General features: G+C 61.8%; 1 protein-coding gene across 1 annotated transcript in view; it reads right to left on the bottom strand.

The window, feature by feature from the left end:
• PKD1 (polycystin 1, transient receptor potential channel interacting) overlaps window positions 1–12,542 on the bottom strand; it is a 44,014-nt gene extending 31,472 nt beyond the window's left edge. Inside the window, exon 1 of the mRNA XM_042972338.1 lies at window positions 12,328–12,542. Within this exon, the coding sequence (XP_042828272.1) occupies window positions 12,328–12,542 (215 nt within the window). The remainder of the gene's footprint in view (window positions 1–12,327) is intronic.
• Between the last annotated feature and the right edge of the window lie 2,996 nt (window positions 12,543–15,538).

Raw genomic sequence — 15,538 nt, 5'->3', positions numbered from 1 at the left:
GGCCACACAGCGTCTCATGGCAACCAACAAGGGCCTAGGAAAGGGCAGGACCAGCTGGAGCCCTCTCACAGGGCGGCACTGCCGCCCCGCCCCCCTCCCCCCCAGGAGCCAGGGGAGCCGCAGAGCCCCTCCTGTCACCTGTGGGGCAAACCAGGCTTTACAGTCAGAGAGCCTGGAGCCGCCGGGCGGGGGCAGCCCCCTCAGGGGCAAGAAAAATCCAGGCGCAAAATGCAGTCCCTCTCTCTGCAACTGGACAAACGGAGATCTAAAGGAAGGGCCGGAAAGGGGTGCACAGTAACAACTCGGTCTTTTTTAAGTTTATTTACTCATCGAGAGAGAGAGAGACAGAGAAAGAAGGGGACAGAGAATCCCAAGCAGGCTCTGCGCTGTCGGCACAGAGCCCGATGCGGGGCTCGATCCCACCAACCATGAGGTCATGACCTGAGCTGAATAAAGTCAAGAGGCGGGGGCTTAACCCGACCGCGCTACCCAGCCGCCCTGGTAACGTCTCAATCTTGGGAGCAGGCAAGTCCCCCCACCCCCCCATTTCCCATACTCATTCTGCCCTTGAAAGACGAGAAACGGGGTGTGGAGACTTCCGTGCAGAAAAGGACAGACTGTCCGAGGGGACCTGGGATGGGGGCTTCAGAGGGGAGCAGACACAAGGGCGGGTGGCATGGGGGGCCAGGAGCCCCACCGAAGAGCAGGTTGGGGCAGCAAGGCTTCCTCCACCCTGAGGTGGTGTACTGTGACTGACAATGGGCTCAAGGCCAGAGCCCTGCCCGTCCCAGCAAGGTGCCCCAGATGAGGCGCTGGCCTCAGCGAGCCTCTCGGTTTCCCACGGGCAGGAGGAGAAAACTCTGTGTGTGCGAGCGCGCATACACACACACACATACACACACACACACACACACACACACACACACACACACCCCTACCTGCTCGTGTAGGTCCCAGGACCTCCAAGACTGGAGAGGCCTGACCCTGCCAGGTGGTTCCCGGGATGGGCTGGGCAGGCTGGGAGGCCAGGGAGATGCAGCCGGCCTCACACCCACTGGTCAACTACAATGTTCTGCGGTGGCAATGGCTGTGCCATGAGAAACTTCCGTGAGACCTACGTACGGACCCCCGGATGTCTGAACTGAGGCTGGCAGGGGGCCTGGGCCTCTGAGGGACAATCAGGCTGCGGCGGCATGAGAACCAACAGTCCCAGGAGAGAGACGATCCAGCCAGATGTGACCCAGGGATGGTGGTGCACGGGGTGAGAGTTCCCAGGAGAGCTTCCCAGCTTGGGTCTCAAACACAAGAGGAAAGAAAGAAGGAAAATCCCTAAAATGTTTTTCCACATCCCGTTTTCTGGAAAATCCATCATGAGTGGCAGCTGCTGGGAGCCGCCTGTGGTGCCTGAGAAACCAGGGCAGTGGGTGGGAGGGGCAGGTCGAGCCCGGGGCCCAGGCCACTCAGCCAGCACCCACCCTGGCCTGTCAGGGCACCACTGTCCCTGGCCTCATTGGCCTGTGGCTCCAGGCCATCCTCAGCTCAGTTAAGTCCTCCATCCAGCTCCGCCTGGCCTAGCGCGCCCCACTGAGGCTCCCTTCCCCCACACGCGGAAGGCCCCACCATCATGGTCACACAGTCACGGGCACTGGCCACGTGCTCCTTGCCTCCCAGGCCCCAGCTGAGCCCCTTCCCCCACCCCAGCACTCACCTGGGCCGAGCCTGGCCCACAGGGCACAGAAAACACCAGCAGGCTCCCCAGGACCCTGCTGGCCAAGGTCCCATACCCTAAGGGCAGAACCAGGACAGGAGCCAGGTGCCACACCAAAGGTCCTGAGCCCCAGCCCCCAGCCTGCCCAGATGTGGGAACATGTGCGTGGGCAGGCCACAATGACAGTATGCACTGGCAGGGATGGGAAGAGCAGAAGGAACCCTGAGGGGGAGCCCTGGGGGGATGCCAGAAGGAGGAAACTGAAAGGAACCCACAGACCCAAGGTCCCAAACAGCCACTTGTTCACATTTCCATCTGTTCTTGCCATCACTGCTCTGGGGGAACACCAAGGAGGCCTCGCACCAGCCCTGCTCCAACCCCCCAGCCGCTAGGACTTCCTCTGTAACCCCCAGGTGACATCATCACAGTCTGACACCCTGCCCCTACACCGGGGTCCTGCAGTGCAAGGGGGAGACACAGCATGCCCAGGGAGCCTCTGCCGCAGGGGCCCAGCACAGCCAAGCACAGCAGTGTCCGGCCCCTCCTGGGAGGAGGGCCAGTAGCCTGGCCGGACAGCACCCTTAAGAGGTCCTGGGGCAAAGAGGGCCCACCCTCTGGGCCAGTTAGACACTCCCCGGCCCCTCCGAGGCCCACACAAACAACCTCCAGGGACCCCAAGGCCCAGGCTGCAGGGGTCAGGCCAGCTTAGGGAGGAGGTGGGTGACCTGGGGACACACACACCAGCAGGGGGCAGGCACACATCCGTGACAGCACAAGACACATTTCACCTCCCCAGGCACCAGGGATCAGGCCGAGAGGCTGGCCTTCCTTCTCCTCCCCCAAAGTGACCCAGCAGTCACCGGGGAGCCCAGTCTGTCCCCCTGTGCCGGGATGGTCCTGACTCCCTCCACTTTCCAGACCAAACATTCTCTCGGGCCTTGGGGTTCAGGCATCCAACCGCATGTCCCTGTATGTCTGGGTCTGATCTTTCCTGCTCAAAGCAGAAGCCTAGTGGAGGGATCCCTGCTTCGTCTACGGAGGTGGAAGTGCCGGCAACAGCTGCTGAAGGACCCCATCCCATGAGCCACGGCAGCTCCCCTGTGCCGTCTGCACACAAGGCTCAGCACTTATGACCCGCCCCTGCTCACATCCCAGGCCGGGGAGGGCAGGGCAGGGCAGGGAGAGATCAGAAGGGGCTGCACTGGTAAAGTGGAGTGGGTCAGGATGTGTGAAGGTGGAAGCCTGAGGATAGGATGGCCACAGTCAGCACGTCCTGAGAGTTCCTGAGTCTGGGGGTCTCCCAGAGCAGTCCCCTTCTAGAGTGGAGGAGCCAGAGGCCCGGGATAAGCTGGGACCCTGTCCCGCAGCCCTGAGCAGCCTCAGTTTCCTCCTCTGCCAAAGAGAGGAGTGGCCTCTGTGCCCGCTCCCCAGTCCAGATGCTGGGCGGGGTCTGGGGGCCAGCCGGAGCCCCCAAGGAAACATCTGCGCATTCCAGACGCATGTGGTCAGCGGCGGGGGTGAGTGCCAGGCCCCAGCCTGTCACCCCCACCCCTGAGCTGGCCGCCGCACTGGAAACAGGGCTGGGGGGGGGGGGAATGAGTTCTGGAGGGGCCTCTGCAGAGGTTATGTAACCCACTCCTTGTGAGCCAGCAGCTGCCTCCTCCCTCTGGCAGGACAGGACGGCCTTGCTGGAGGGGGAGAAGGTACCCCACTCCCCATCCAACGCCCAGGGCTCCGTGCTCCTCCCTCCATCCCTCACAGGCCTCCTGGAAACACAGCCTGGGCTGGCCTGTCCTCTCCCCGGAGGCCCCACAGGTCTCATCAGCCCAGCAAGGAAGAACCCCGCATGCCCCCCTCCCGCCCTCAGGAGCCAGGCCCAGGCACAAGGGGAGAGGCCAGAGTGCTGGACCTGGGCCCCTACCGCCCCCCTCCCCCCCACCTCACTAGCAGCACTGGGGGCAGGCGGCTGGGAGCCCAGCACCCGAGCCAGTTTGAGTGTAATAACCTCATTCTGTTTTCATTCCATCTATTTATGGCGAGCAAGGCTGGCTTCCAGGACCGGAAATGATGATGTTTAAATTAATGAATTCAAGTTTAGGAAGGAGCGGATTTGAAGACAAACATGCCGAGTGGGCCCGCGGGGGAGGGGCAGGGGCAGGGGCAGGCTCTCCGGGGAGAAGGGACAGGGAGGGCCCCTCCGGCCCCAGGGCATCAGCAAGGGGCTGTCTCAGCCACCAAGGTGAGGAGGAAAGGCCTGCCGAGGGAACCTTCCAGATCCAGGAAGTGGCCCACGTTTCTCAGCATCTTATGGGGCCCCCTCACCCAGGCTCTGCCCTCCCACAAGTGGACCCTCACCAGGACAGGACACGGGTATCTGGGGTGGTGATGCTGCTGGCCTAGGAAGCCCTGGGACCACAGGCTGGGCTGGGGCATGGGGGCGGGGGTGGGGGGGCCTCTGACCTGCAGAAAGGAGATGAAGGTATGGGGTGTCCCCCACACTAGGAGGGAAAGACATCCTCTGGAGGAGAGGTGCTCCAGGTTCAACTCACCAGAGGTAGCCACCTTCAGGGCATTAACAAGGCAGGGCTGCCCAGGAGAGGGTCCAGCTTGCCCCTCCACCCGCAGCTGGGAATTTGGGCAAGGGGAGGAAAGGACCAGTAAAGTGGGGGGGTAGTGGGGGAAGCAGCCTCCCTCCAGATCTGGCACCGTGCCTGGGTACCACATCCAGACCTGTCACAGCCAGCCAGGAGCACACACCATCCCCTCCCACAGGTGGTAGTGCTGGGGCTCTGGGAGGCCACCCTCCTCACCATCACACCCACCATCACCTCCCAGAGTCGGAAGACTGGACAAGAACAGCCGGGCTCCTCCCCATTCTGGCTGGGGAGCTGGCATGTGGTCTCTGGCCTTCCAGGGACACAGACATCACCCACTCGGCTGCTGGGCACAGACGACCGTGCAAACCAGCCTGACAGCAGGGTTACAGAGCGGTGTGAAGGCACCAGAACCTGGAGGCTGCCAGCGCTGTTAGCCTTGCCCTGAGCACTGGCCCTCGTCCCCTGCTTAAACCAGCAGGAAAAGCTGGCTTCTGGCCCTGCCTCAGGACAAAGCCCTTTCCAGGGTGGCCCCCAGCACCCTGGAGCGAGCTCCGTGCCTTCAGGGCCCAGGGGGGCTGCTAAAGCCGGAGCCACCACACTTGTCCAGGCCGGGGCCCACAGCACCTCAGGGAGAGAAAGAGCCCTGCCCACCTTGGCCACAGATGCAGCCCCCTCCCTGGCACGGGCGGCTGGGCACCACCGGGCCCCTTGGCGGAGACGGCTGCCAAGCCACAAAGAACGAGGTGTTCCGGGAAAAAAGGACGTGAGCTGCATTTTCCAGCTGCGTTTTGTTCAGCAGCAAGACTGCAGGCACGCTCGGCCGGCGCCCCCGCTGCACGCGGCCCACCCCGTGGACACAGCCCCGCCTTGGCCGGGTGGAGACACACAGGCACCCAACTCAACTCGGAGGGCCAGGCCCCAGTGTGCCCGGGGCCAGACGGCCGCCACCACCCCAGACAGCGGCAGGACACACGGGGTGTTTTCATTCCAGAGTGCTCAGCGGGCTGGGCCCGTCTGGGTTCCCGCTGCTGGCGCTGGCCACTGCAGAGTGTTCCGGAAAGGAAAATGTGCATCTCCATCCAAAATGGCTTCCTTACTTGACACCAAAGCCCAGCCAGGGTCTCCCTCGAGAGCCAGGGTCTCAAGAGCCGTGGGGGAAACACAAGTGGTGGGAGAAATACCCCCCACCCCGTCCCAGGGGTAGCCCGTGGGGGCAGGACCCACGTCCCACAGGGCCACCCAGCCAGCTGTGATAGGACAGTGGCCAGAGACTCACTGCTCAAGGCCAAGGCAGAGCGAGAGAGAGAGGAGGAGGAGGCCCCTACAGGAGACGACACTCTGGTCTCGGGGGAGAATCACAAGATGAGCCTGCAGGGAAGCAGGAAAGGGAAACCGAGTCTCACCAACACCGAGCACCTACACTGCTAGCCCAAGGGAGATCACAAGGCTGTGCCATGTGCGTGACCACAGGCAAGCAGCAGGAGGGTGCCAAGCGGCTCTCGTGGCCCTGGATCTCAATGGCGCCACATCACCCCAGGTCACAGAACAAGGTGACCACGAGAATTCACACGTTCTGTTTATACCTCCAAGCTTCCAAGTGTCACGAATCTGTACTCGAATGCATCAGAAACACAAACGCATAAAACTGAGATCCACACACCAGAGGAGCGCACCAGGCCTCACGAATCCCCACCGCTGCGCGACCCTGCGTGGAAGGCACCCCCAAGGTCAGACCAGGGGCGGCAGGAAGGCTTCTGGACACCAGGCGTCCCTGAGGTGGGTGCTGAGGGTGTGCAAGGGTCCGCCTGCTGGGGCTCCCTTGTGCCTGCCCCATCGGCCGTGGGGTCTGCGCAATGTGCTCAGATCTGAGTCACCAGCACATGTGCTCCGGGGGTCCTCTCCTCGGGCTTTTGTCTGTCAGCGGGCGGGTCCCAAGGACCCACTTCCCGGCAGCCGGTGCTTGAGGACAAAGTAACGGGCTCCAAGAACATGGGGGAATAGAACCGAGGGCCACTTGGGCAACAGTTACGATCACTGTGGCCTCAGCACCGAGCCTTGTGGACGAGCCCACAACCCCGGGAGGGCATCTATTCACGGTGCCTGCCTTGCAGGTGTGGAGACTACAGCTCAGGAAGGCTGAGTGACTCAGCCAAGGTCACGCAGAAAATGGGGGAGCCGGGGGGCGCCTGGGTGGCTTAGTCGGTTAAGCGTCCGACCTCAGCTCAGGTCATGATCTCGCGGTCTGTGAGTTCAAGCCCCACATCGGGCTCAGTGCTGACAGCTCAGAGCCTGGAGCCTGTTTCGGATTCTGTGTCTCCCTTTCTCTCTGATCCTCCCCGTTCATGCTCTCTCTCTGTCTCAATAATAAATAAATGTTAAAAAAAAATTTAAAAAAAAAAGAAAATGGGGGAGCTGGGACGTGACCCAGGTCTGACTTAGGGCCAGAGTCCTGACTCCTGGGTCCCCACGCTTCCCTCCTAGAACCAGGCAGGAAGTCAGCGGGAAGAACCACAGCGTGGATGGCCGAGGGAAGCCCAAGGAGGGAGCTGGGGCCGAGGGCTGCACAGGGCAGGGCCGAGCAGGCAGCTGAGCCCAGATCCCACCCAGTCCCTCTCAATCCCGCTCAAAGATGTCCCCACTGCCACCTCGTCGAACCGGGCCCCCGTGCGCAGCTCCAGGGCTCTGCTCCAGAACGTGCTGACAAAATCACTTCTCTGCCACAACTCACCAGCCATGTGACCTGAGGAAGTGACTCCACCTCGGGAAGCCTCAGTTTCCCAGCCTGTGAAACGCATCAAGTGTGGTTCCAACCCCACAGCACTATGGCAAGGCACTGAGAGATCAAGGACAGAAAAGGCTTAGCAAGGAGCCCAGAACATGGCAACACAGAGGGAGAGGACGAGACAGTGGTGGGGAGTGGGGGTGCGCACCCCCCCCCCAGCTCTTTTCTTCAGAGATTTGTTTTTTAATTCGGATGTAATTCACATGCTCTGAGGTTCACCGTCGTGAAGTATACAATTCAGTGGTTTTTAGCATCTTCTCAGGGTTGTGCAACCATCACCACTGTGTGATTCCACAACATTCTCATCACCCCACACGGAAACCCCACGCTCCTTGGCCGTCATCTCCAAACCCCATCCCCCACCCCAGCTGGAGAAAACACTCATCTGCTTTCTGGCTCCGTGGATTTGCCTGTTCTGGACATTTCCTACCGGTGAAATCATTCAACACGGGGACTCTAGTCTGGCTTCCTTCACCGAACATGTTTTCAAGGCGCATCCAGGCTGTTGCAGGTGCCAGCGCTTTGTTCCTTTTGATGGCTGAGTGGTACTCCACCGTGTGGATGGACCACATTCCGTGGATCTGCTCGTCACCGGGGCTAGACACCGGGGCTGTTTCCACGTCTCTGCTACCGTGGGTAGTTTATAGGTAGACACGGGTTTCAGTTCTCCTGAACAGACACCCGGGAGCAGAAATGCTGACTCCTACCGTGACTCCACATTTAATCTTTGCAGGAGCTGGCAGATGGCTCTCCGATGTGCCGCCCCGTCTTACGCCCGCCCGTGGTGCGTGAGGGTTCCAGCTTCTGCACGTCCTCACCAACACGTGCTCTGACCCGTCTTTGGTGATAGACCTCTCACTGCGGTTTGATCTGGGTTTCCTTGAAAGCTGGATGCTGAGCATCTTTTCACGTGCTCACTGGTCACCCGCGTCTTTCCTGGAGACAATGCCCGTTCAGATCCTTCACCCATTTTCACTTGGGCCGTGTATCTCATCGGCATCGAGCGTGTGTAAGACGCCCTTCGTTTACGCTCTGGCCGCAGGCGCCCATCACAGAAACGGCCTGCACATGCTCGCCCCTGCAGGTGGGCCCATCCCCAGAGGTGGCCGCCCTCACGGCTCCCGGGCGCCGCTGGGCTCCCGAGGGTTGGCTGCTGGCGCTGTGGGCGTTCCGGTGTCGGTCCCTTCTCGTACCCAAGGGTGCACACGCAGCCAAGGCCTCCCCACTCGCCCTCCCGCCCAGTTGGGGGCCAACCACACCCTGAGGCTGGCAGGTGCCCTCCTGTCTACAGCTCTGGCAACTCAGCCTTCCGTGTCCCACTGGGAAACCACCGCTACACGTGCGTTACTCTCTGATTTCCAAGCGCAGGCCGGCCACACCGTGCAGCTCGGGGAACGTGAGAGGAGAGCAGCTGGGCACGCGGGAGGTGCCAATCCTCCCGAGACCCATCTCCACGCAGCAGCCAGTGTTCCCTGCCACTTCCATCAGGGACCCTTCAGTGCCACCCTCTCCGCCTGCTTCTCCCACACCTCCGTCACCTCGAGCCTCAGAGACCCCTCCAGGCTGTCCCCGTCTGGCACGCACTCCCGCAGACCTTGCAGCGTCACCTACGCCGGGGGTCCGTCCAGGCAGCGCCTCCAAAGCAGCCCACTCCCCGCATCTGTGTCTTCGGTTTAACACGGGCTTGACCGTAATAACCGAGCCTCACAGACTCTAGGCACGGGGCGCAGCACACAGCAGCCAGGCTCTCCGTCTGATGACGAGGACTCCCACAGAGGGAGGGGACCCTCTGTGGCCAGGCCAGTCCTCAAGGCAGCAACACGCGTGGCACGTACAGCCGGACACATTACGCACACACCGGGCCCAACGGCCACAGGTGCCACCTCCCCTCACGCCCGTGTGCCATGCAGATGCTGGGGGCCCAGCCTCCCCGGTCTCCCTCGCTCCCTCCTGTCATTTAGGGGCGAGGCCCTAAGTACCCCCAGGTGACAAAAGACCCTAAGGTCCTGATATTTCCCTCCACGAACCAAGTCCCCACCGAGTTCCTGCTCCAAACCTAGTCCTACAGACCACCGACGGAAACCAAAAGCACACATCCCGAGAAGGGGGTGGCCGACAACAGCCAGCCACACGTGACACTGATCGACAGACCACAGCTGGAGGAGCACCGTCACATCCAGACCTCTCTCCTGTGACCAACATTCTACCTTCATGCTGTCCTGTCCCATGCAGTAGCCACTGGCCACAAGCGCCTCCAGGGTACTTGAAATGTGGCTTGCCACACAACACAGCTCTGGACTGTCAAACTACAGGAAACGGAGGGCAACGGGACAAACCAGATGTCGCCATGGTGATGGCAGAGGTGCAGTTCAAGCCCAGACCCCAGTCGGGGCCGCTTGCAACAAGCAGCATAAGGAAGGAAAGAGATGTGGGAAAATAAGGAAGGAAAGAGATGTGTGTGATACCTCCTCAGAAGACAGAGCACAGTAATTGCACTGTGTGGACCGTATCTGGATCCTAATTCAAACTACTCAAAAAACAGAGACAATCCCAAACCTAAACACACTAGACACATACTGAGATCAGGGAATCACCCACTGTCTTCGGGGAGACCACGGTGTGGCCATCCACTCCAAAATGCTTATACATCAAAGAACGAGAGAGCTGGAATTTGGTTCAAAAACGGAGGTGGGAGTGTGGAGGGCAGGGCAGAGGGCAACGGGTCCATGAGGTTCAGCACAAAACTTTGCCTACTTCTGTGCATGTTCCAATGGTACACGATGAAGCTTTAAAAACAGCAACTCTTTGCTAGTGACGTCACCTCTCTCAGGCCACCTAACCAGCAGCACCATCTCACCCAGGAAAGGCTTGGTTTCAGAAGCCCAGGCCATCCTGCATGATGAGGCGCTGAGGCCCCGAGTCCCCTGTGGGCCAGCCTTGGTCCTTATACCCGTCTGGCCCTGGGGCACCTCAAGCTATACGAGGAGTCTCATGGAGGGGTGGCCACGGGACTGATGACACAGGTACCAGGCCTGAACCGCTGGCGGCACCCAGAAAGCAGGGCTGCTGGGGCCCCTGGCCACGCACACCCTTACCCAGCAGGCTCCCTGCCCTCTCTGAGCTTGGTCCCTCTCCCTTGGAGAGGAGAAGACTCCCCTATCTCCCTCTCCCTGAGCACAGGGCTTGCAGGGTTGACAGACTGCTGGGGCAGCCGACAGAGCCCAGATGGTAGTCTGGGGAACCAGTGAGGAGCCCGATCTCCCTCAGTTCCTGGCCCCCAGCCTCCAGAAATCTCCCAGAGGCAGCTTCGGAGTGTAAAGGACAGTGTGGGGTATCCCCTGATCCCCATCTACCTACTTCTCAGGGTCCCATCGCAAGCTCAGCGGGTCCAGCAACCTGGGAATCCTGTCCTGTCAGGCTGGGCCAGCCCGCCAGTTCCCAAGACCAGAGCCTAAGGGGACACACACGAAGCAACAGTCCTGGGCTCCATCACTGTGCTCAAGAGGCTCCAGAGCCTGCGCCCCGCTGCAGGCCCCCCAGTGACCCACCTCTACAGTTGATTTCCTGCACAGCTCCTGGAGGCCAGCTCAGCACCAGGTGCTGGGGAAGCAGGGGAACCAGAGAAGAACAAGAAGGAGCCAGGCCTGACCTCGGCAGCTCCCAGCCAACCAGAGATGGGTAACTTCACTCACAGCATCCAGAAGCAGGTGGGGTGCATCGGAAGCGATTATACAGGGGCTGGTGCAGGCGACACGCCCATTTCCCACCTCAGAGACAGCTGGGATGGCAACTTAGGCTTAAGTGAAAAGGTGGCTGAGCGACAGGCTCCCACCTGACCCTGGAGAACCCCCAATTCCACCCGACAAAGCCCCAAGGACATCCAGACCACCCAGGAGAAGTACCCATCCCTACTTCACCCACCTATCCGCCAACATCCAAACTCATCTCAACACTGGCCACGGGTCCCCTAATTAAAGGGGCCCACACACTGGAGGCGCCCAGGGAATGTTACAGAACCAAATTCCAGGGCCCATCCCCAGGGTGGGATGGTCTGAGGACACTAAATGCTCCCCAGAGGATTCCAGCATGTGGCCAAAGACAGACGGGACTCCCAGCTCAGGTGCCTGAAAGTGCCCAAGAAATCCACACAGGGCCACAGGAATGCAGATCAGCAGGCCCCGAGCCTGTCCCCTAGCCAGGGGACAACGGTCTGCAAATCCTGGTCCCCTGCACCCTCCCCATTCCAACTCCGGGTCCGGAGCACCTCAGGCAAACGGGGCCCTGCCATGTGCTGGCCGCTACTTGTTCTTGGGCAAATCACACCATCTGAGCCCAAGCGGAAACCTGACAATAGCTCTTCAGCATTTTAAACCAGTCCTGGCAACTCCACCTACCCATTGTCCCCAGGATAACATCGGAGCCCTAGACACGAGGGGCATAAGGTCCATTAAGAGCGCAGCCCACCTCTCGTCCTGCCCCACTCCCTCAAAATGCCCCTGCAGTTGCCACAGTGGGGTGTACCCTACACCCACACATGGCCAAATGCAGCCTCCAAGCCTTGCACACACGGCTCCCTCCTCCCCGCCTCCCGCAGCCTCCAGACTCCTCCTTCAGCATCAGGCCAATTCTTACACATCCTTCGAATCTCTGTCCAGACACCTCTTCCAGGAAGCCTGGCCCGCCATCCCAGACAGAGCTCTCTCCCAACTGGTTTCCCGCTGCAGAGGTCCCAGGTGCAGAGCGTTCCCCCCAGGCTGCGTTCTATTAGCCTCTAATTAGCGTCTAACAGTTTGCGGGTTCCCTTCAGACGCCTCCCACGCAGCCCCCGCGCGCTGCCGCGGGTTCCCCCTTAACTCGCGATTGCGGAGCCCCACCAGGTGGGATACTTCTGCTTTCAGAGAAACCGGGATGTTTCTGCTGCGCCCTGGCCCAGGCCAGGGGGGCTGAGGACCGGCCGCGGTCCCGGGTTTTCCTTATTTAGTCGGGCCGACCTCACCGCGTTTGGAGCCTCGCCCTGGGAGAGGCCTGGCCCGCACTGCGTTTCCCCTTCAGAGGCCGGGGACGCGCCCACGCCCTGCGAGGCCCGCCAGGCCGGCGGCCTGCCCGGCCCGGCCTCTCCCCGGAGCCGAGGGTGCAGGCGCGCCGAGGCCGCCCCACGCCCCGGGCGCCCCCGAGTCCCGGCGCCCGCCCGGCGCCATGGCAACCGCCCGGCCCGCGGCGCAGGGCGGCGGGTTACTCACAGCGCGGTGGCGTCGGCGGGGATGCGCAGCGCGGGTCCGAGCGTCCGCAGTCCGCGGCCGGAGCAGTTGACGCGGCAGGCGGCGCCGGGCGCCGGGCCGCACAGGCAGGGCGGCGCGCACGGCCCGCAGCCGCGCCCGGGGCCCCCCGCCAGCGCCCCGAGCCACAGGCCCAGGCCCAGGGCGAGCGCCAGGCGGGCGGGCGCGGCGGGCGGCATCGTCAGGGCAGCGCGCGCATGGCCCCGGCCCGGCCCCGAGCCCCCGAGCCCGCCCGGCGCCGGCGGCCGCGGCTCAGGCGGGGCCCGCGGACTGCATGGCGGGGCGCGGGGCGGGATCCGACGGCGGCCACGGCCTGTCTGCCTGCGCGACGCCCGCTCGGCGCTCGGGCCCGGCCGCACTCTACGTCCACGGCCGGCCGGTCGCGCGCTCGCGCTGCAGTGCGGGCCCGCCGCCGCTCCTCCTCCAGCTCCTGGCGCGGCGCGGGGCGGGAGGGGGCGGGGCGTCCTCAGGCCCCGCCCTTCGCTCTGCAGGGCGGCCGCGCGCCCGGGGGGTAGGCGGGGCGTCGCGCGGCCGCGCGCACTCCTCCCTCGGGAGCGGCGCGGGTGGGGCCTCGGCGCAGCTGCCCTCGCGCGCCCTCCAGCCTCGGTTCCCCGCCGCCGGGGCGCCCCGCAGCCCTTCGCGGTGGCGAGCGTCGCCGCAGTAAGAACACCAGCGGTGGTAACCCCCGCGGCCCGCGACCTTTGAGCGCCCGCTGCGTGCGCTCGCCCACTCCCAGCGCCTCTGTCCCTTTCCGTCTCGGCCGTATTCCAAGCTCCTGGCCCGGGGTAGGCGCTCAGTAAATACGCACCGCGTCCTCTCTTGGCGCTCCTCCGGAGGGCCGGCGACGCGTGGCGGCTAGTCCCCGCTGTCTCGGAGGTGACGCCCCAGGTGGGCCTCAGCTGGGCGGGGGGAGGCGCAGCGTCCCAGCCGCCGCCCGCCGGGCGGAGGGCAGGAGGCCTCGCTCTGCAGCCGGGGCACCCGCGTCCTACCAAATCTAAAAGAAAAGTGGATTTGTGGCTCTCGGGGCTGGGGAGCCTGGAATGGGGAGTGACTGCTAATGGGTGTGGGGTTTCCTCCTGGGATGAGGAGGACGTTCTCTGGAATTAGGTAGTGGCGATGGTTGCACAGCTTTGTAAATACACTAAAAATCACTGAATTGTGCTCTTAAAAGGATGGATTTTACGTTGTCTCAACTTTCAGTGAAGAAGTAATAAAATTGTTCCACCGTCGGGCCATTGTGGATGCCTGACTGTAGGTAGCAGAGCGGTCACAGGGAGAAGTCCCCAGACCCTCACATGGGCGAGGTCCCTGTCCCACTATCCTGAGACCCGGTGCCAGACTGCATCCCAAGGCTTCCGGACTTCCTGTCCTCTGTCCCCCTGCTTAAAATAACTGGAAACCTCAACCAGACCCACAAGTCTGGGTCTATGTCCTGCTACCTGTCACTGGAAGAACCCAAGCAAGGTCACCATGGGGCGCACTGCAGCTCTGCTTCCCCTCCCCCCCAGCATGACGTGGCATCCAAACCCCTCACTCTCCTCATCTGTGAAATGGAAATAGCATTTAGGGCTGTTTCAGGGCTGGGGGAAGATCACAGCCAGCCCAGAGCCAGCTCTCAGGAAAGATCCCAGGGTGAACAGGTGGGGACCCCATGAGGCAGAGGCCAGGGATGAACAGGGAACAGGTAGTCTGCCATGTCCTGGAGGTCACATGACTCAGGAACAGGCAGAGGATCTCCAGGTGTCCAGGGTGGAGGAAGGCGGCCGATAGTCCAGCTCTGGCAGCTGTGGCCCGTTCTCAGGGCTCAACTCTCCAATTTGGAGCCTCTTGGACCAATTCCCTACAGGGTACGGAGAAGGACTTAAGTTAGACAGGAGGGGGAATAGGGAGGGACTGTTGAGCCCGCGAGCCTCTTGGGCCTCATGAACACTTTTATACAGAGTCACAGAGGGAGTGCTTGGGAACCCAGTTTGGAAAACACTGATATGAGGGTCTAAGCCAAGGTGGGGTTGATGGGGTGACACAAGAGTCCTGGGGAAGGAAGGAAGAGGCTCAGATGGTACCTTATCTGGGGGCTAGGGGCTGGGATGGGTGGGCATGACCTCAGGGAGGAGGGATGTGGAGGGAAAGGTGAGGAATAGGTTCTGGACACGACACGTGGTGCTCTAGGCCAATGGAGAAGGTGCCCAGAGTGCAACTTAAAGGGGGGGGGGGTGAGACTGGGAGGGGAGGGTGAGCAGACCTGGGGCAGATGAAAATCCCCAGATGTGGGGAGCCCCACCCTAGAGGAGGAGGGGAAAGAAGGTTTGCAGGGCGTCTGAACAAGAATGCCCCAGAGAAGTAGTGGGAAACAGGTACGGTGTATGGAAGTTGAGGGAAAGGCTACAGGGAGGAAGCCAGCAGGGGCTCGGGCTGCAGGAACAGAGCAAGGGCTGGGGTGGTGCAGCCACGCCTGCCCCCTTGGCCCACCCACACTGCACAGAACCACATGTACCCCCCCCCCCTTAGGGCTTCCAGCACTATCTACAGCCTCCCGCCTCTTAGCCCTTCCCCACGTTGTTCCCTTTGCCTGCAGTGCTTTTCCATCCCACCTCCACGATTACTTATGCTCGCAGAATCAGCAGAGGTGCCTCCTCTAAGAAGCTTCCTCGGCCCCTATGTCATGTGCCAATTGGCATCGCGCACTCGGGGGACGCGTATTTATGAGCTATCTATTGCGGGCAGAACACTTATCCAGGTGCATGTCAGCGCCCCTAGTCCTGAGGGTCGTCCCGTCCCTCGATCCTGCCATGTCACCTGCACAAAGCTGAAGGCACTGTATTCATCCATGACCTTTACTGAGGGCGCATGGAGTGGAGGGGTTAGATAGCAAGCCAGATGCCAGCCGGTTGGTGGCAAGTGAGGGAGTACACGTGGCAGTGGCCCGTTGCTCCTAGATGCTTAGATGTCAGAGGAAAGAGAAGGGTACAGAGTAGCGGTAAAGGGTTTTTCTTCCCGTGAGACAAAGGGGAGGAAACCCACATCCTTCGTTTCTCCACCCTTCCCTCCACGGCCTCCTTCCACGGAGTCCTCACGCCTCCCAGGTGCCCGTCCAACCCAAACTTTTAATTCCAGTCAAATGACAAACTTGAGATAGGAAAAGAGAGGTGAAAAATGAGAAAAGCAGGTGAATCCA

This window comes from Panthera tigris, chromosome E3, assembly GCF_018350195.1.
Source record: "Panthera tigris isolate Pti1 chromosome E3, P.tigris_Pti1_mat1.1, whole genome shotgun sequence".
Classification (NCBI taxonomy): Eukaryota; Metazoa; Chordata; class Mammalia; order Carnivora; family Felidae; genus Panthera; species Panthera tigris.
Note: the sequence above shows the minus strand (reverse complement) of the source record. Positions and strands in the feature narration are given on the sequence as shown.